General features: G+C 40.1%; 2 protein-coding genes across 2 annotated transcripts; both read right to left on the bottom strand.

Moving 5' to 3' along the window:
* Positions 1 to 1,335: 1,335 nt before the first annotated feature.
* Positions 1,336 to 7,899, bottom strand: plrg1 (pleiotropic regulator 1). The gene is made up of 15 exons (XM_071534479.1): positions 7,764 to 7,899; positions 7,381 to 7,487; positions 7,043 to 7,179; positions 6,582 to 6,635; positions 6,365 to 6,458; positions 5,495 to 5,585; positions 5,269 to 5,367; positions 5,035 to 5,127; positions 4,304 to 4,453; positions 3,784 to 3,885; positions 3,200 to 3,302; positions 2,942 to 3,050; positions 2,622 to 2,761; positions 2,210 to 2,403; positions 1,336 to 1,990 (listed from the first exon to the last, which is right to left on the bottom strand). Exons 1-15 carry the CDS (start codon positions 7,770 to 7,772, stop codon positions 1,931 to 1,933), a joined length of 1,542 nt encoding a protein of 513 aa, XP_071390580.1. The 5' UTR covers positions 7,773 to 7,899; the 3' UTR covers positions 1,336 to 1,930.
* Positions 7,900 to 10,750: 2,851 nt separating this feature from the next.
* fgg (fibrinogen gamma chain) lies at positions 10,751 to 13,849 on the bottom strand. The gene is made up of 9 exons (XM_071534478.1): positions 13,775 to 13,849; positions 13,637 to 13,684; positions 13,183 to 13,369; positions 12,926 to 13,010; positions 12,641 to 12,771; positions 12,074 to 12,207; positions 11,627 to 11,811; positions 11,176 to 11,453; positions 10,751 to 10,938 (listed from the first exon to the last, which is right to left on the bottom strand). Exons 1-9 carry the CDS (start codon positions 13,835 to 13,837, stop codon positions 10,751 to 10,753), a joined length of 1,299 nt encoding a protein of 432 aa, XP_071390579.1. The 5' UTR covers positions 13,838 to 13,849.
* Between the last annotated feature and the right edge of the window lie 5,631 nt (positions 13,850 to 19,480).

Here is a 19,480-nt window from a genome sequence, read left to right as displayed (position 1 = left end):
ACATTCATAATCACGTCATGATGACTTCACACCTTGCAGTTAGATATTATACACTAAAACTGGCCTCCCTCCTGGTTTAAGCAAAAGTTATGTGTGTGTGTGTGTGTGTGTGTGTGTTGTCAGGATGGCTGCAGGTGTGGAGGAGGCTGTAGTGATTTGTCCGTTCATGACTCCAGCTTACCAGGCGTCCCGCAGCTGTAAGAAGGAGCTGAACTACGCTGACACCAGAGAGGTCATCATAGTGCCAGTAATGCTGGCCAGGAACTGGGAGGCCAGTGAGTGGCTGGGACTGATCACTGCTGGCCTGCTGTGGGTGGACTTCAGGTGAGGGGGCCTTTCAAATAGATGGGTCACATTTTATACCAAAGATTTCAAAGAGCAGAAGGTAGAAATAAACTATGGAGGGGAAACCACTGTAATACTCGGATGGCAGAGAATTGATTTATGGTATGGAGTTCTATCACTCATAGTGGTCTTTAAATCTCATGTCATTGTTATTTCATTTTCATTGAGAGAAGCATGTCTCATACAAATTAACACTTAGGCTACAGTATGTTACTTTTGGCGTAGGATGAAATAAATCTTTTTTAGAATAAAGCACCATTCATTAAGACTGCTTTCAAATGTGAATAGCCTTAAACAGACTCCTCACATATATTTTACATCTAATGTCTGTGCTAACATCTTCTAGAAATGCAGAGAAGGGTGAGGAGCACTTTGAGATGAGTCTTCAGTCTCTGGAGGAGGAGATCATGTTTAATGCCGGCCACCTCCTGACTGTGGAGGAGCCTGCTAATGAGGTGGAGGATGAGCCGGAGTCCCCGAAACGCTGCCTGAAGAAGAAGCCAGGCCGAGGCTTTCGCCATGCTCTCTCTATGCTCTACATCCACGACTCAGGTAGATACTGTATATGGGCCAGGATTTGTTGTTGTCATGGATACAAAAAACTACACCAACAATACAATAAAACCAATGACAAGTTTTTTTTAAAGCTGAGCTGACTCATAATAGCACAATGAGGTTTGAGACTTACATGGAAACTTGGTTGTGTGGTTAACAATGCAGGCCGTTATTAATCTAGCATCAACGCTGAAAACAAGCTGATGCCTTCGCTCCTGCCATATAATTAAAGCCATGACTTGATTCAACAGGTGAGCAGATATTCGACCCAGAGACTGACACCATGAATACAGTGGAGCTCCAGGAGACACCTGGGGATCATGGGTACTGGGAGGAGAGTAAGGGTAATGGCTGCAAATACTACCGGAACATTGTCACCAACAGATACCTCGGTAAGTATGGTGTTTCATCTCTACAAAATAAAGAAACAGGAAGGATGTGAAAAAATTGTGCCCTTTATTAATGCAGCAATATAAACATCAAATTGCAAGCCAGAAAAAAGGGGAAATGTTTGATTCCCTGTATGTACAATTAGCGATTCTGTTGGGTCAATACAAAAAGAATGATTTCAGGGCATTAGGAACAAAGAGGCCTCATTGTCTGTCCCACTGCAGGGTTTGACCTCAGAGAGGACCATGTGTACTCTAAGGCCAGTCCCTCTGAGGCCGAGGAGTGGCTGCTGTTGGTGGACCAGACGGACCAGAGCCACCAGAGAGCCGTCATCATCAAGAACAAACATTCTGGGAGGTTCCTGGCAGTCCAAAACAGCAGCTTTATTGGACTAACATCATACAACGAAGACTGCAAATGGTTTTTAGAATAAAGAGGAACACTGGGTGAAGTTCTTCTGTCCAATAGGTGGCGGTTATTGTCAAAGTAGCGTTTGTTATGGAAACATTTGTCTTATGAATAAGCACTAACAAGCAAAATTGATGGGTACATCTACAACAGGTGGCCTGGTAGACAGGTAGACAGGTTTTTCAAGGTGGTTTCTATGACAACATGAATGAGAACAATAAAAAAAAAATCTTTAGAATCTTTTCCTCTTGAGGATCTCTGGTTTCCAGTTGACTGGGTGGCTTTCTTCCGTCTGCAAGAAAGAAAGGAGGGTTAACAATTGATCCATTTGTTAACTGGAAATTTCATGACAATGACTTTCACAAACTAAATATATATACTACAATACCCAGTGTTAAAACAATTAGATGTTAAATTAAATTTGCTGAACACCTCTTTTGAAGTCAGACTTCTGAAACTCTACAGACACTGAAACCTATACTGATTTTTAAAATGTAACAGTGTAACTTACAGCTGTGTCGTCCTCCTTGTACACTTTGATGGTCTTGTCAGCCTCGGCTGTGATCAGTCTGCTTTCTGAGTTGTCGAACATGCAGGCAAAGATCCCCGATTCGCTGTCCAGAGAACCAGGCTGCACAGCGGCATGAATTCTCTGGAAGTTGTAGCCTGTTCTCCAATCCCACATATGGATGGTTCCATTGTCGGCTGCAGAGAGAAGATAAATGTGTATGATGAGTCATCTTGGAGCTTCATGTGTTTCTAATCGAATACCCCCAGCATATAATCACAAAACACCCATCAGAAATCAACATTAACACCAAAAACAGCTGGTCCATTATTCAGCAATGACGGTTAAACATGAACTTTAGATGAAACAAGCACTTGAGTAAAAAAAAAGTGCCAATGTGGCTGGTTGTTAATACCTCCAGACACCAACACGCCATCTGAGTTAACAGCCAGAGTGTTGATAATGGCGTTGTGACCAGACAGGTTCTGGATGAAGTTGCCGTCTGGGAACATCCACTGCTTGATGTTGTCGGCAGAGCCAGAGGCAAAGGTGTATCTGTAAAACACAAAGAATGGGTGACGGGATATTAAGCATATTTCAAACTCTTAATGTGTTTTTGTACTGGTAAATGTCATCACAAACAATGTACACAATTATTATCCCTAGGGTTAATGTCATATTGCTGAAAATTATTACAATCAACATGAGCTTATTTTAGAGTATGAGTTTGCTTACTGTCTGGGGTGCAACACCAGAGCTCGGACAGACTTCTTATGGTTGGTCAGAGTGGCTCTGGTCTTCCCAGCAATCAAATCCCACAGCCTGATGGTTGAATCGTGGCTGCCTGCAAGAGGTCAATAATTTGACAATCTGAGACTATATAGTAAAAAGCCAGTCAATTAGCTACAAGAGTAAACACACAGTAACATTGAGGGACTGAACAGAATGAGCTATGATTGATATGCTTGGATCAAGTTTGCCAATTTTATTTACCAGTGATGATTTGTGGCTCTGCAGCCTGGCATCTGACTGTGGCCACGGTGTTGGTGTGGCCGGACAGGGTGTGCACGTTGGCTTTTGTCCTGATGTCCCACACCTGCAAGGGCAGAGAGGAAAACCAATTATGAACACTCAATGTTGACAGATTAAATCACATTCAATTAAAAGGTCGGACTAACCAAACTGTGATGCCCTTTGTTAGGAGTGATAACGTAATCGCACCAATTACAGGAAACAATACAAACACGCATGCTTTTATGAGTATGTTGTTCATTACTCGACCATTGTTCCATATAGTTTTATGGGTATAAAGAGATGGATTTTGACATCTCATAGCCAGCAGTTCATCATGCTTGGAAAACTGAGGATAACAACATGAGGGCAAACCGTAGTCTGGACTGATGCTCATATTCACAAAGTTAATTTTTCCACTTCAATTCAGACCAGACTAAAATTAACTGTAGATTACATCCTTTAAATGGAAACTGGACCTGGACAAAATTCAAAGTTAACAGACTTTATTATAGCACTGCCAACAATATATTTGATGTAGTACATGCGCAGCTAGCAGACCTTACCCTTGCTGTGGCATCTCTGCTGCACGTCACCAGCACGTCGATGGTTGGATGAAGGTCCAAGTCATACACAGCACTCAGGTGTCCGTGGTAGTGCCTGATGACCTAATACACAGAGGGACATTGTCAAGAGAATGGCAAGATACCACAGATCAACCAAAAATTAATTTTATGGCTAAGGCTATTAATTTAAGACCTAGACCAGATTTACAGAATAATAATGCAACACAGAATGTTTTATAGTCATTCCTATATGAATCACAAACAAGTCATTCAGTAATGTGATGCTTAATTGATCCCATGGAGAAATTGTCTTTTGACTTGCCCCCCTTCAGGGAGCTCAGAGCACAGGGTCAGCTGAAGAACAGCACCCCTGGAGCCTGTAGTGATTCAGTGTCTTACTTAAGCAAACTTCAACTGGGCAGATAATTGCTGAGGTGGGGGCCTGGGTCCACTAACTGAAGGACGGTCTCTCTAACCTCTAGGCCACCCTGCTGCCCACTAATCCATTATAATGCTGTACCTTGTTGTACTCCAGATCCCAACACTTGACTTGCTTGTCTTCTCCACAGGAGAAGAGGTAGGGGCTGCGGCCGCTGACCGCCACGCCACGGACTGTACTGATGTGTCCGGTCAGGGAGAGTTTCAGCTTCCCACTGGCCAGGTCCCAGATCTGACAAGAGAAAGAGCCTTCAGGTCATATTACGCCTATTACAGACATTCGCAGACAGTTTCTCCAGGGTGCCACCTAGAGCTGGCAGGAGAGTTGTAATCACATGAGAGCAGCAGTTGTAGAGATTGATAAAAGTGCTTTCGATATCACTTGAGGGGCCCTAATTATATATGCATGTATATTAATCACTCTGACATGGCTCAAATTACTGAAATAGCACATACAATAAAAAAAAAAATCAAAAATTAAATTAAAAGATTGACAAAATACTGGAGACATTTTGCAGCATAGGTGGGAAGAAAAAAATAAATAAAGGATAAAATTAATTTGAGGTGCTCAAATCATAATAATTATTATTAGTAATTATTATTACTAGACCTCCCCTGGTAACACCAATTTCAAGAGATGAAGTTATTTTTTTCTGCATGGGTGGAAACGTGTAACTTTCCTCCATTACATTCTCACTGATCTAACATCCATGACTTAACACAGAATAAACAGCTAGGGGTCAAGAGTATTAGTAGTATCAATTGGCTAATTAACAACAGAAACTACTTAAAACCATGAAAATCTTAACTCACCTTTATGGTTCGGTCAGCAGACCCTGTGACAAACCACTGATTCCCAGGCTCCACGGCTATGGACCTCACCCAGCCAAGATGACCACTGATGACCTATCAGATTACACATCAAATCATACAAAGGACACATCAAAGACGCAGGTCAAGCTGTAGCATCAGTGTGTGATGTATATTATCTACAGACAAAGAGGAAAAACAGCATAAAGGGTAACAGTTGAAATGATATGCAGTTACCCGAAACAGTTTCCATGGTGGATGCCACTGGGGTTTAGGCATGGTTGGTGCTTTTCTCGTGAGAGCAGAATTTCTGGTGCCTCCTCCTTCCATCAGCGACTAAAGTAAATACAGTGATTATCTTATGAATTCTGCACATCTTTCTGGGATTTTGCAGCAAAGGTGAACAAAATGTGACGTCTGGTGTATGCTGAAAAAACCCCAACATAAAATCACTACAGCCTACCACAGCATTTGAGTGAGGCTGAGATCTCTCTGCTCCTCCTGCATGTCTATGGATGTCACCCACACTGGCTGCAGTGCGGCTGGCCTCCTGCCTGAAAGTACATAGCAACATAGTAAACAACAGTATTCACAGATCAGGGTTCAACGTTAACTTTTTTCCTAAGTCCATACTGAATTTCACCTGTCCCCTGGTGAACTGAATTCCACTTGTTCCGATGTTTGTTTTCAAAGTACTTACAGATGCAAACAAAGACATAGGCATACATAACTCATTTTATATTTATTTGCTTAATCTCATATATCATATTCTCCCTATCAAAAATACAAGATTTCATGTTCTTAAAGTTTACATACCATTTGCCCCAGAATAACTTAATTTAAACTTTGCTGGAAGCCACCCAAGTCCCCGCCCTCTTTCAAAATCACCTCTTTTAAAGGTTACCCAAATACACAGAAAACTACATATTGACACACACAAATACTAGTCTTTCTGGTCTAATGAGAAAGGTAGGCTAGTTCTAATTACACTAGGTGACTGTTTTCGAAAGGTAGTAGTAATGAGCGATATGGCCTGAATTTCATATCATAACATTTTTCACATTGTGGATGGTAACGGTATATATCATGGTATGCTGTTTAATTCTGGTAATGTAATTTGTGTGCAAGAAATGACGACTGCAAGAAAGCTGTAGCAGGGCTTGTTTTTCTTTTGCATGGGGCTTCAACAGGGTAGTTAGTTTTATATTTTGTTAATTTAGGTAGGCAGGTATCAGAATTACTGTAAGTATTTTGACTTTTCTTATTTGGAGCATATAAACTTTTGATAAAACTAAAATTTACACAATTACAGTAGTGGAGAAAACTAGTGTACCTGGCTTGTGAGGGGGGCAAGACCAACGCCATGGAATGGACTCCTCCCTCACTGGGCAACCTGTGCATCTTTGTGTCAGCAGTCAAGGCTATTCCTATTGAAAAACAAAACAAAAAACAAATAAAAACTTTTATTAACATCCATTTGGGTCAGTGAATGGCCACAGAATAGTCAAATATGCAGCTAGTTTGGTTTTATTTAACAGCATAGTACTTACCAGGTCCAGAGGGGTAAGCATGTGTCCCAGTGATCAGGTACTCTGGGTCATCTCCTGCAAGAAAATTAGGCCCAGTGAGCTATTATTAGAGCTTCAGATAAATGGTTTTAAACAAGATATTCATTTTTAAAAAGTAGTCTAAATAAGCTGCATCTATGTAATTGAATGAACTGCTATGAAGAAATATCTTGCACATATGATGGTAGTGAATGGGATTTTTCAACATGTTTTTTTTTTTTTTTAACAAAATAGAAGTATCTGCAGTATCTGAGCAGACCAGTCACTAGTGTCAAATTTGGAAGGAATATCTGCCGATACAACTGGTGACCACATTCCTAAATACTATGCTTTTTGGGTAGTATGAAAATACCATGGAGAATATTTATATCAATCCTCTATTGGTTTAAGACAGCACACACTCCCTCCTCAGTAACATGCACCGGTCATTTCATTTTACCCACCTGGCTGTGTATAGCCCTGGTGGACGTGCAGGCCGCCCGGGATGTGTGAGCCTCTCTCCTTCCCCTCCTTCAGGACTGGCATGTGTAACACCGCACTGTAGTCTGCTTTCAGCTTGGCAGCCATCTTCACGTTATGGCTGCAAATACGGCAGACATAAATGCATCACTTTCCCTCAATTACTTACTACCGAATACTACCGATTTAAGCGACTGTGATCACTTGATTGCCTTGTTACTGGACTACATGCAACATCAAAGCATAATCACGTTACTTGGTCTTGGGTTAACAAATAACAAAAAAAACACAAAGATTCACAGTTATACGTTGTAAGACTTACCTTTGCTCATCCAGTGCGACTGGTTTCGCATGATCAGACACAAACATATCATGCGTCCTTTTAAGAGACCTGAAGACCAGTGTGTGGACTGAGTGCTTCTGGACATCCTGTAAAAGAAAACAGTTATCTTTAAAAAACTACTATATTTAACCTAGCACAGAGACGGCGACGTTTATTAAGTACCGCACCCATCTCCACCCTTTTGTTTTCAATGGACAGCGCTTAAATTAGCTTAAGTTACAGACAACAAGTGGAGAAATCCTATCGTTAGCTTATCGCGTTCCAGCAAATAGTCGGGCCCGGCTTTAACGTGGGAACGTAACGTTAGCGCCTGAGCGGGAGCAAAGAAAAACGGTCGAAAAGACTTTACAGCCTTGTCTTACCTCAGTCATTGTGATGTTAAATATACGGCTATAAGACAGCTGATGTAGAAACAATTCGTTGCCAATACTTTTGGCTCGGTTGCAGTCGAAATATATCACAACCCTAAAACCATCACCACCACCGCACGACGACCGAATGCTCCAGAAGTAAACAAATAATGCCGAAAATGGCTGGTTATCTTCCGGGTCAAAAGCGATGTGCAGCTACTTTGGTTTTTTTTTTTAACGCCATCTAACGGTCAGTAAAGTAATTGCAGAATATCCCAATATTGCTGAAACCTGTTTGTTAAATCAAACCCTGCAAGATATTGCAGCAAATGTCCTAAATCTTGAATGACCACAAACGACCCTTTCAGTATATGAATATGAGGAAAATATCATATCATATCAAATATATAATTTCTATGTTGGGGCTACTGGTGACGTGAGCACAGGCCAAAGTGTCTATTTGGTTTTCATTCACATTCACTGCTCAGGTATGTTTGTCTAACAAAGTACATTGATTAATGGTTATCTAATCCTTCAAACTCAAAAGCCCACTCAGTAGAAAGAGTCGGTGCAAAGTGTTCGGATTATTATTTTGTAATTTTTGTAACATAGATTATAAATAACCAAATGATGTCGGTCATGACATTTCTTCCTGTAGGTTTCATCTAATGTTTGTGAGACCTAATTAGGCATTTTCTTAGTGTGGCTGTTTTCCTTCTCTTTTATCATTTTCCTTCATGATTTAATTATTTTATTTTCTCTTCCTCTTATTTTATTTCCTATTCTCTTACTTTATTATTCTTTTTTACTAGCTTTTAGTCCTATTTTTACTCATATGTTTTATCTGTTGGTGATTTTATCTTGTATTGTAAAGCACTTTGTAACCTTGTTTTGAAAGGTGCTATATAAATAAAGTTTATTATTATTATCAGAATCAGAATCCTTTTATTGGCCGAGTATATTTGTACATACAAGGAATTTAGCTTAGTGGTTGCTTGTGTACTTTGTTAAGACAAAGACAAAACGAATAAAACACAATACAAACCAATAAAAACAGTATATAAAACAGTATAGGCCTATATATAAAACAGTATAGGCCTATATATAAAACAGTATATAAATAAATGAAAAACAAATAGAAACAGAGTATTATGATTATTATTACTGTAATTACTATTATTACTGCTCTCTATAACAAAACCACTAAATTTGGGCATTACTGGGAGGTGGGGGTGTATCGGGATAGGCCTCTAAGTTTTTAAAAAGCCTAATTATATTTGCAAATTCCCACTATACTATTTCATTACAAACTCTGGGCCATATGTCAGAATCACAGCTTGGTGAAGTGAATGCGCTCATCACAATGTGCTGTCAGTCATTTCAGTTCAACCATTTACAATGAGCCAGAGGGAATTTAGCAATATTGACTGAACAGTGGTCACTGAGGGAATGTAATGATACATGGGGACAAATACTAAACTTACACACCCCCCTCATCTGTGAATCTTTTTACTTCATCGTGTTTTAGTTACTGCTGGTCTGTACACAGTATTACAAATGAACTGCCCAACAAGATCTGACTGTGGATCACAACAGACATTATGTTTCCATGGGATTTTTTGGCGGAAGGACTTCCATGACAAACACGCTGATATTCTGCAGTTAAAAGCTTTAATCACATTGGTGCTCTGTTCAAAATGTCACTACACAACTCCAATAGTTAGTCTTAGAGCAAGTACAGGTCCTATTCAAACAGTTTAATCTGCGGTCAGCTCTGGAGGAGAAGGCCAGGGCGAGTTCAGTTCATTTGAATAACCAATATATAGGAATGGTAGGGTGACCTATATAGTGTGACCTTGAAAAAGAAAAACATGCCATTATGATTAACAAGCCACCCTGCACCAATTACTAATTACATCATTTTATGTAACTTCATTTGTTTTTATTCAAAGTTCTTGCAATAAATGATCAAAGTCTATCGAGGCATGGGAAACGGCTTGTATTGATTGATAGGCACACTTATGACTCATTAAAGTTTTTTCTTTTTTTTTTTCTTTTTCAAACCAACTACAACCACGGATATAATTAATAAAAAGACCACTTTTAGTTTAATTTCATCCTGGAACATTTTCAAGTGCCTTTTAGAAGGACATGAAGTACCACCATCCTATATTTTTCAATTATTCAATGAATGCACTGAAGAGATGGACTGCTCTTTGTTGCCTGTAAAGCAAATTGATTCAGCCGTGATTCTTTTTACGCCTCGCATTTAATTTCTTTAAAAGGTCCTCTGTGAGGCCACATTACCCATTACTCAAAGGGCTGCTCCATTTGTAATGTATGGCGAATACTGTGTGCCATTTATCATAGCCTGTGAGTGTGTGTGTGTGTGTGTGTGTGTGTGTATGTGTGGGACATGTGTGTGTGTGTGTGTGTGTGTGTGTGTGTTCTCATAAAGAATAAAGTATGACCTACATATACCAGAAATGATCATAATAACGTTTTTTGAGGAGGCTTGTTCAAAACAAATCTAATTTTGATTTCCCTGATTATTTTCTTTTGAACAAATGCTTTGTGTCTTTAATCACTGCATTGCTTTTCAGAGGAGCCTCTAGCTATTTGGCGTTTGGGTCTCCAGACTAGCAACTTTTGGATGCAGAATAACACTGGCCCACATAAGTAACAACAAAACATATTTGACAAAGAAAAGACATTTATTTAGTGGTCTAAAACAACACGGAAGAAGGACAGACAAATGTGAACCATTCCAGTGTCCTGAAGGGATCAGATAAAGGAAAATTAGCAAACATCACAAAACAACAAAAAAACAATCGACAAAACATTAAGTCAGAAGTTTTCCATTCAAGAGGATTTAACCACTCTAAACAGACTGGAGACATTAAAAGTTTTAAGGCTGTTGTGCCGAACACAACAAGTTCAGGCGTGGGACAACCGACACCTGAACTGCACTAAGAGATGTTCCTATGTCGCTCTACGGTCTAGGCGTCTCCCAGTCCTCCAAACTGTTTGACTCCGGCCTGCTGTCCGCCGCCTGCTGTAATCCTGCTGATGGGGATGATCTTCATGGTGGTCTCTTTCAGGGAGTACCAGCGGTTGTGCCATGTGACCCAAATGATGCCGTTGTCATAGCCGAATTCGCCTGCATCCTTTTCCGTGTACCTCCCGCCTGGATGGAGGGAACACAGCGAGGTTAAAGTGGGCTTCAAATGATTTGGTGAAGGTGGTGATGGAGCATGTGTATGTTTTTGTGTGTTGTGTTTTTGTGTGTGTGTGAGTGTGTGTATGGGTTAGGAAGACAATTATGATGCTTTCAACTTAGATAATTTACCACCAATCTTGTATAAGAACACCCTCTAAAAGGGACAGACTTGGCTTGGCGATGGAATCGGCCTTTTGGTCTTACCCTGGTAGTATTTGCCGTTCAAATGTGCAGCGTGGCATCTGTTCATCCACCACCCGGAGCCGTCCTGGAGCGCACAGTTGCCGTCAAACTTGTCGTTGTCCTTGTCGTGGGTGCTGAACTGCATGCCGTTGTGAGACGTGAAGAACTTGTCGCTAGGGTCGTCCCCGAAGTCGAAGCCCTCGAAAGCGTCTCCCGCGTCGCCGCCGTGGTAGTAGGCGTAGGTCAGGCGATACATGTCGGCCTCAGAGCCCACTCTGAACATGGCGTAGTCGGCGTACCTGGTGGCAGGAGAGAGGGGGGGGGAGAGGAATGGGTTTAGTTCACTTCTGCTGAGTCCTTATTTGTTCTTGACCTCCTTTCACCACTGCTGGGTCATCTTTGCCTTGTCACTGGCTCCTTTGCTCCTTTCGCTCTTATGTAATCTGTTATCATGCGGGTTTCTTTTACGTACTTTTTGTTGCCGTCCCAGTCAACAAGCTCTATCCTCAGCACAGAGGGGATGCTCGACTGGGTGGTCAGCAGATGCATCTTCTCGTTGCCGAGCCAGAACTCGGTGGTGTCGTCGGGGGAGAGGTAACCGAAGCCCTCCTTATACTGGATCCAGTCTTTGCGGAAGTCTACGCTTCCGTCGCGTCTCTGTGGACACAAAGAGATGCACAACATAGCGAGGGTTCAGTCATTCAATCAGTCAACAAAACATTTCTCAAATCCTGATCTATTTCTATGCCCTTCTTTTTATAAACCGGTACTCCACTAATTAGTGAGTAGGCTACTAATAATAATTCATTACTATTTGGAATTAGCAGTTTATAACCAGCCTATTTGAGTGTTAAAAGCAGGAAATGTAACTTTTATCTCATTAACTTCTACATCTTCTACATTTTCCTTAATGCCTTACCCTCTGCAGTACTGTGAAGCCGCGTCCGAAGCTGTCAATCTCACAGTAGACCAGGAACTGCTCTGTAGCCTTCGCTGGCTTCACATAGTAAAGGCCGCTGGTGGTGGCACCTTTGTTGGCAATATCCTGGCAGTCTGAAAAAGACAACAAATAAAGGCAAAGGAAAGTTTATTTCTCAGTGTCATTATTTCATGACACACGTTAAGTAAAGAGCTATCTGGTTGAGTATCTTTTTGTTGCTAGGTGGTTATGTTTACAAAAGAAGAAAATGTAGAGGCTATAAGCAACACACGCTTACTTGATGTTTTTCCTGTTGTTTTTTGATCTATATTTTTAGGGAAAAACTGCTATTTTTTCCTTTAAATTTTAAAGTCTACAATTTATTTTTGAAGTGCAGTACCAACAAATTCCACCCACAGTACTCTAAAACTGTGTTCTCTGCATCGATGCATGATATTGATTAGACTCTAACTAAACAGTGGACAAGGACATGCGTGGTGCTCATGATGCATGATTGAGTAACTGTTTGTGAAGTGGGAATGGCCTGAGGGTCACAGTTGATTTTACCTGTGCCTGTAGTGGGCTGGATTTCAACTGTTTCTTTGCACGGCTCGTTGCATTTCTGCCGCAGCTGAATGGAGAGTTGTTTGAGGTCTACCATCCTCCTCTCGTTTGCTGAAATTAAATTCTGAAGTTCGCTGCATGGCGGGAGGGAAACAAATTTGAAATCTAAGTTGAATTCGCCGAAGTAATTCACATCTCAGTTTGTTACACAATGGGAAAAGTCTAAATGACTCACAATTAGCGTGAAGTACAACAAATGCCATTACATTTCAATGCTAGATAACTCACTATATTTGCTGCTCCTGAGCAACGATGGTCTTTTCAAATCGAATGACATCGTCCAGCATACTTGATGTCTTTTTGTAGTACTGGTCTGGAAAAAAAAAATCACAATCTGCTTCAATATTTGACCCATTAGAGTTTTACAGTATTCACACTGAGTCCGTGATACGTTCTATTACATAGTAATCAAATCATTTTAGAATGACTAAATTGGCATCACAGTTTTCTACACTTAACTCCAAGCTGCTAGTGAAGTACTTTACCTGGTTGGGAACTCTTCTGGGCTGATGTAGCAGAGTCTTTCATGTAGACAACTTTTTCTTCGGCCACCTCGGTCAAATTGGCAATTCTATCCAGTTCATCCAGCATATAGTCCAGATCCTTGTCCACACCTGGCATATAATTCAGCAGGTAATCAGCCACTCCACATGTAGTTGGACAGTACCTTCCCTGAATACAGAAAAAAACCCATTAATCACTGTTCTGTTAAAATAATACACAGCACACATTGTTCTGATATATTGGATGATGTGAAGACTATATACAGCATATGGAAATCAGAAAAATCAGTGCAAGTGTGCTCTGTGATAGGGACATATACAATCTACACATTGTCAAAGAATCCATGAGGTCAAATAAAAGTTGAAATGAGATTTGATGAATGTTCTCAAGCACATCAACGACATGTGAGTTCATCGTTTATAGGTGCGTACTTACAAAGCCGTCATTTGGTGTGCAGATGGCAGAGTTGTCTCCTCTGGTTTGCTACAGAAAAGAAACCACAACACTATTTAGCTTCTTGCTGCTCACCATTTTTTATGACAGAAACATCCCATTAAACATTCAAGGACTTACTGCGGATGAGAAGGAGAAAAGTAAAAGAATTCCTGCCGCCGTCGCAAGAAGTGATGGAGCCATGTTGCTTCGGCCACCAGTTGTGGTCTTGACTTTTTGGGGAATGAAGGGCTGCTGGACTCTGTGGTATATTTATCTGACCAAGGTCCTCAGTTCAGTGTTTGATAAGGGGCTCATGTGCAAACATCCCACTCATAACCTGAGTCAGTGTTGGGACAAATCTGTGACTCAACTGTCCAGCATTGGTCATTTCCCAGATTTGGTAGGGCCTGTTATTGACCTGGTCTTCTCTCGCTATCTGAGGATCAGTCACAACCGTGGGTGGCTCTACATTTGTTTATAACTCAGTGATGGTAATGATGGCGCAAGTACAACCGTACAAGTCTGAAAGAGCGACGACTCAGCTTTTTGGAGAAATCACCTGTGCCAAGGACATGATGGCATTTTTTCTGTTGGACTTTAAAGACAGTTCAAAATCAATTCATTACAGGTTTGCTCTGCAAGTATTGAGATTTTGAGTTGTCAAATGTATCATTCAGACTCATGCAGCAATGAAAATAATGGATATCTAGAATTCTGTTCATTTGACCTACTAATTCATCATATAATAATAATAAAGGAAGACTGAGCATCTGATCGTGTAAAGGGCGAAACAGAATAGAACAGGCAAAGGGACACTGTCATTATAATGTGTCCTGCTAAACATTAACATCAATATGTTGTCATACTAAAGCTGCCAATGACATCTGAAAATTAATTTAAGAAATGGATACAAGGGCCAAAGGACTTCCAATCCCATATTCCTGTCATTAGAAAAATGTTTGTCAAGAGAGAGCATGTATTGTTAATATAGTTCAACTCTTCATATGGCTACTTTACTTTTTGTAGATTTCTTTCTTAATTTTACACTTGATCAGCTGCAGTCTTGTGGATAGTGGTGAGCTCCTCTTTCAAGGCTGCATTAGCAGGCATAACCACTAGCGGGAGTGGAACTACAATCAACCAAAGCAAACAAAGTTTGTTGTGACATTTACTGAATCATCCATGTGACAAGTTATATTTTCTGAATGTGTGCCCTTGAGTAGATGTAAACAACACTGCTGAATCTGATTTATAGTTACATTGTAAGATAATAGCATAGGGTGCATTCACTATGAGAAAATCAGGTTTACCATATTGAAAAGCTGAATAGTTTTTGTTTTTGTTCATTTGTGCAAAAAAAAAGTAAAGTGGAGCTGTCACTATGTATTAATGAATATCTCACCTTGTGAGATATGTTGTTTATAAGACAGTTTGTTTCCTGTATTTCAGAAACATAAGAGGATTAATGATTTATTTCCTTTAGTCTGCAGGGAAACTATGCCTCCATGTGTTTTTCTGACAAAACAAAGCAGCTTTTTCACAGGCTTAATTTGTAAGAAACTCATGTATAGCTAAGCTATTGTAGATTGAACTGGAGCCAAACACCTTGGCACTGAAAGACAGATTAACTGAGCAGAGAAGAGAAAGGGAAATCTCCACTGTGCTACCCCTAAAGAGAGCGATGGAAACACCCACTGAGCTCAAGTTTGACAGCAAAGGATCATATCAATAGTGCCATTACCAACCAATAAAGCAGTAAACAGATGCTTATGATCTTCCTCATCAACTCCCAAAAATGGCAAGGGCTGCATAATCATAGGGCTGCATGAACATAATGCATAATGGAAGTTTCAATATAGCCATTTATATTTATATTTATTATTATTGTCATTTGTAAGAATGAAGGAGTCCCTTTTTTCCTTTGGTCCCTTTGAAAACTAGGTGCAAAGCCTGCCAACTAGGAATAGGTACCTAGGAATAGATACATTACCAACAATCCCATAGTCAACAAGCATGACTGAAAGGCCAACAATGAGCTGAGTATTAATACGCAATTTGCTTGAATCTAATTATATTGGTATACAGTACAATAAACAATGGGTTGATGGACTTGAGACAAAAACATCAGGCAGTCACCTCTGAGTTGTTCAGGATTTTTTTTGAGAATCTGCACATATGGATGAACTGTTCTATTTAATGCTCTGTGCAATGCTATTTAAGTGCATTAAATTGTAGGAAGTAGTATACATATCTCATTTTCACTGAGGGTAAAAATAAAATAAAATCACCTCGTGTCAGTAATGGTTAGAGAGAGAATCCATATGGATTTATGTGGCTGCGTTTGTTTGCATCATAGTCAACAGAAATATACTTCTTTTGGTGCACCTGACAGGTTTGGAGCCATATCAGTGGATTAATGGCCATAATACTTTTCCATTCTGTGGTTTAGAGAAATTACACATAACCTTTTCCACTGCTTGCTGCAAGTGAGTTACGGTGATATTTCAGAGAAGAATGTGATATTCTTCAGTCTGGACTGAGGAATGCATACAGTGTTATTTCCAAACTATTCAAAGCAGCCACACATCGGTCCTATCACTCAAATATTTTGTACAATGTATAAAATGTATGTGGGTGTTGATAATGGTTCACCTATGGATCTTCATAGGGGCGCTCAAGGTTAACACACCTCTTTTTTATTACATCAAAACAAACAGTTAAGATACATGTGATAATATAAAGCTTAATAAAGCTTCATCTATGGGCCCCTTGTTGACAGAGGATGATAAATCACACCTCGACTACCTTTTCGTGACCTGGTTTTATTATGGGAAAAAAGCAGACACAAGATGGATATAAAGCCTGGCTGACCTGAGAATGAACTGTCGGGCCCATGAACCTAAACAGTGCTGAACTCTTGCTGAACTGGCCTCTTTGTGGACACACACCAGATGGAAAGTGTCGCTTTCTCTCTTCAAGTGCCATGAAGACATGGGCACCCACTCTCTCGAGGCTGTGTCCTGGATGTTAAGATGTGGTTTGGGCTGTTGTTATTGTATTCAGATGTCAGGCGGATATCCTTACACTGAGTGTATTTCATCAGAATAGGAAACAATATAAAAGCACTGCAAAGTATCCGTTTTCTTTATTGAGTATAATAGCTGCAATTTCACTCTTTTCGCTTAATACTTTGTCATACACTGAAATTCAAGACATAGTAATATGGTGCTGTGTCATTTTGTTTTTCTTGAAAGTATCCACACCATTAGGACACGTGTCTGTCTGTAATCAACTTAGGTTTACAGGCTGAGGAACAAAGTCAGCATAGTTCAGAGGTGGTCTGACCAGGAATGAAGTTTTAAGAGCCTTGTTATGGTCCCCCATTGGCCACAACTATAAGTGCGGGGCCATTTGACCATGGAGTAAATCTCACCGAGACAGAGGCCAAAGGTTTGTTTTAATGCCACCTCAGGGTTCAACCGATGGTCACAGACGGTAAGTCGGCTCAGCTGAACATAGTGTGATCGGAGGTGAAATGTGCAGCGGGCTGACAACTCATTGTCCACACAACATCAGTGACTTTGGTAAAAAACATCAAATTACTCATAGAAACATCTTCCTTTTGATGTTGTAGTCTTAGGTTTTCATTCTTTCTGTTACTAAGCAGCAATGCCATGCTGGGGGCCAAGTTAGCTCCTGTAACAAATCATGCTGAGCAACCTGAAAAATTCAGCAACTTTTTTTTGGAGTTTTACTACCTTTTTCGCGGTAGAGGAATTTAAGGTAGCTAAGGCGCTTAAGTTGACCTCGATGAGACTAAAAAATGGGTTAATCCTAATTCCTCCCTACATATTTGTATATCAATGCCAACTGCATTTATTTTTTTATTCTTATAGCTGGTCTGGAGTGTGTTCATTTAGTCCTGCTGCTGTCTGCTATAAATATATTAGCCTACCTTTCATGTTATTTGTATCAATAGTTGTCATATGTTGCCCCTGGCCTGCGTCTGTTCTGCCATGCTGCTCATGTTTGTACTGTTGACGCGTTGGTTGTTAATGTTTTATTCGCTACTTGTTTTGTGTTCTCTCTATTCTAAATTGATTCTTTTATTTGAATTCCCTTGCTCTCATCTAGACCATCTTCAAATAAGAATTTGTTCAAATTAAAACTGCCTAGTTAAATACAGATTAAAGGAAAAGGAAAATTGTTATTTCAATACAAGTGTTTTTGACATTTATGTCATTCTTGCCTTGACAGGGTTCAATACGTCACACTGTAGATAATAGATAGCAGTTTTGTGCTGATTACGTGGAATTTCCATCCAATGTGTTTTTCTGTGGGTTTTTAAGGTGTATGAGGTACAATTTCAGATATACTGGCTGCCTACAGGAGTGATGAATCAGCAAAAATAGCTAGAATAAGTAATCATGAAGGTTGCACACTTCTCTCCATATGAAAATATTTATTTTAGATCACCAACATGTTTCGGCATTATGCCTTCTTCAGGGTGTCAGCAAAAATAGCTAACAAATGTAGCAAAAGTCATTAATTAACTCCTATCAAGTCAAGAATAACACTGACATATAACACAGGTATTACACATATTCACAGGGGGTTGATCTGGGACACCAGAACTTATTGAACTTTTGCAGGTGTCGAGGGTGACATCTGTGATGGGAGGTGCCCACTTAATAACCCCAGTGATATACAGACATACAGTACCTGCACTCACACACTCAACACTGTAACATTTACATTAGGTGGGAAGTGAACAGTGCTGCCTGTCTGATAGTCCTGTAGATTTATGAACATAGCCTGAAGTTCTCTATAGTCACCATTTATGGGTTGGTACATCATTCTTTGACATCTGCATCAAATCCTGTGTATTTTGAAATGCTTATCCTTTAAAAACAGGCGCTTGTTGTGGTCAGAGTGTCACATCTCAACCTAAATGTTTAGGCTTTGGAAGTTCATGAGCAAGCCAGGCTGATGATCAATCACTTTTTAGTTTAGTTTTAGTTTACCAATAAATTGGGTGGTCGTAGTAAATAGCAAAGACCCTTCTGCACTATAAACTATACCAGCCTTTTTGCATCTAGGAACTGTATGAAAGTTAATATTAACTTCATATTAAGCTAATGCATTTACAGTTTGAGCGATAACATTGTTGACACACCTGCTTTGCAAACACTGATCACAGAGTATGATCCCATCTGCCCCATGCTTATGTTCATAGCAGTGAGCACGACAATAAATGTTTGATGAATGGATCACTTTGTATCATGTATGTCTTGATTAGATTTGAGCTGTGGTATTGTATACGCATTAATCACATTCACTTCCTCAAAGGTATGCTGCTTTATGGGTCAAACTGTGGCTTTCCCATAGTCTGAAGAAACAGCTGGACTAAGTTACACACCAGCGACCATTTAACCTTGCAATGATAATAGAATCATTGCAGGGATTTTACGGTATCTAGGTCAGCAAATGTAGAAAAAATTCAAAGGCAATTGATCAAAGAGGCTTACGTGTTTCTCAAGGTATTTTTCGGGTCAAAAGATGAGCGTGTAACTGAAGCTCACAGGATTAAAAAGTAATCTGGCCTGAGGAATGTTATATCTCATCATATGCCTCCGCTGAAGGTCTCCCAACACAACCCACTCTTTTCAAGCATCGTGATCCTGCAATGATGATGGGACAGAACAGACTGGCGACTGTGAGTCAACACCCCCCCCCCACATCAGTTTAACAGTCTAATTAGAATTAATTAGAATTCTGTTTCACAAAGTGGTACCAAAGGAGTAATGAACACAATTCAGCCAATTCACAACAGAACAGAAATAT

Source organism: Centroberyx affinis, unplaced genomic scaffold, assembly GCF_046629955.1.
Source record: "Centroberyx affinis isolate AG114_WGS23_722 - 3 ecotype Tasmania unplaced genomic scaffold, CSIRO-AGI_Caff_v1 ptg002554l_1, whole genome shotgun sequence".
Classification (NCBI taxonomy): Eukaryota; Metazoa; Chordata; class Actinopteri; order Beryciformes; family Berycidae; genus Centroberyx; species Centroberyx affinis.
The sequence above is the reverse complement of the archived record's forward strand: the minus strand, read 5'-3'. Positions and strand labels throughout refer to the sequence as shown.

Excerpts from the sequence above, each read along its gene's own strand:
- plrg1 (XM_071534479.1), bottom strand. Across the intron at positions 2,762-2,941 it reads CTGGTGTTGCACCCCAGACA|ATACACCTTTGCCTCTGGCT; the intron begins GTAAGCAAACTC and ends TGTGTTTTACAG. Across the intron at positions 2,404-2,621 it reads TGGCGTGTTGGTGTCTGGAG|CCGACAATGGAACCATCCAT; the intron begins GTATTAACAACC and ends TTCTCTCTGCAG.
- fgg (XM_071534478.1), bottom strand. The coding sequence starts at position 13,837 with ATGGCTCCATCACTTCTTGCGACGGCGGCAGGAATTCTTTTACTTTTC. Across the intron at positions 11,812-12,073 it reads GCTTCACAGTACTGCAGAGG|AGACGCGACGGAAGCGTAGA; the intron begins GTAAGGCATTAA and ends TTGTGTCCACAG. Across the intron at positions 11,454-11,626 it reads GACTGGGACGGCAACAAAAA|GTACGCCGACTACGCCATGT; the intron begins GTACGTAAAAGA and ends TCCTGCCACCAG.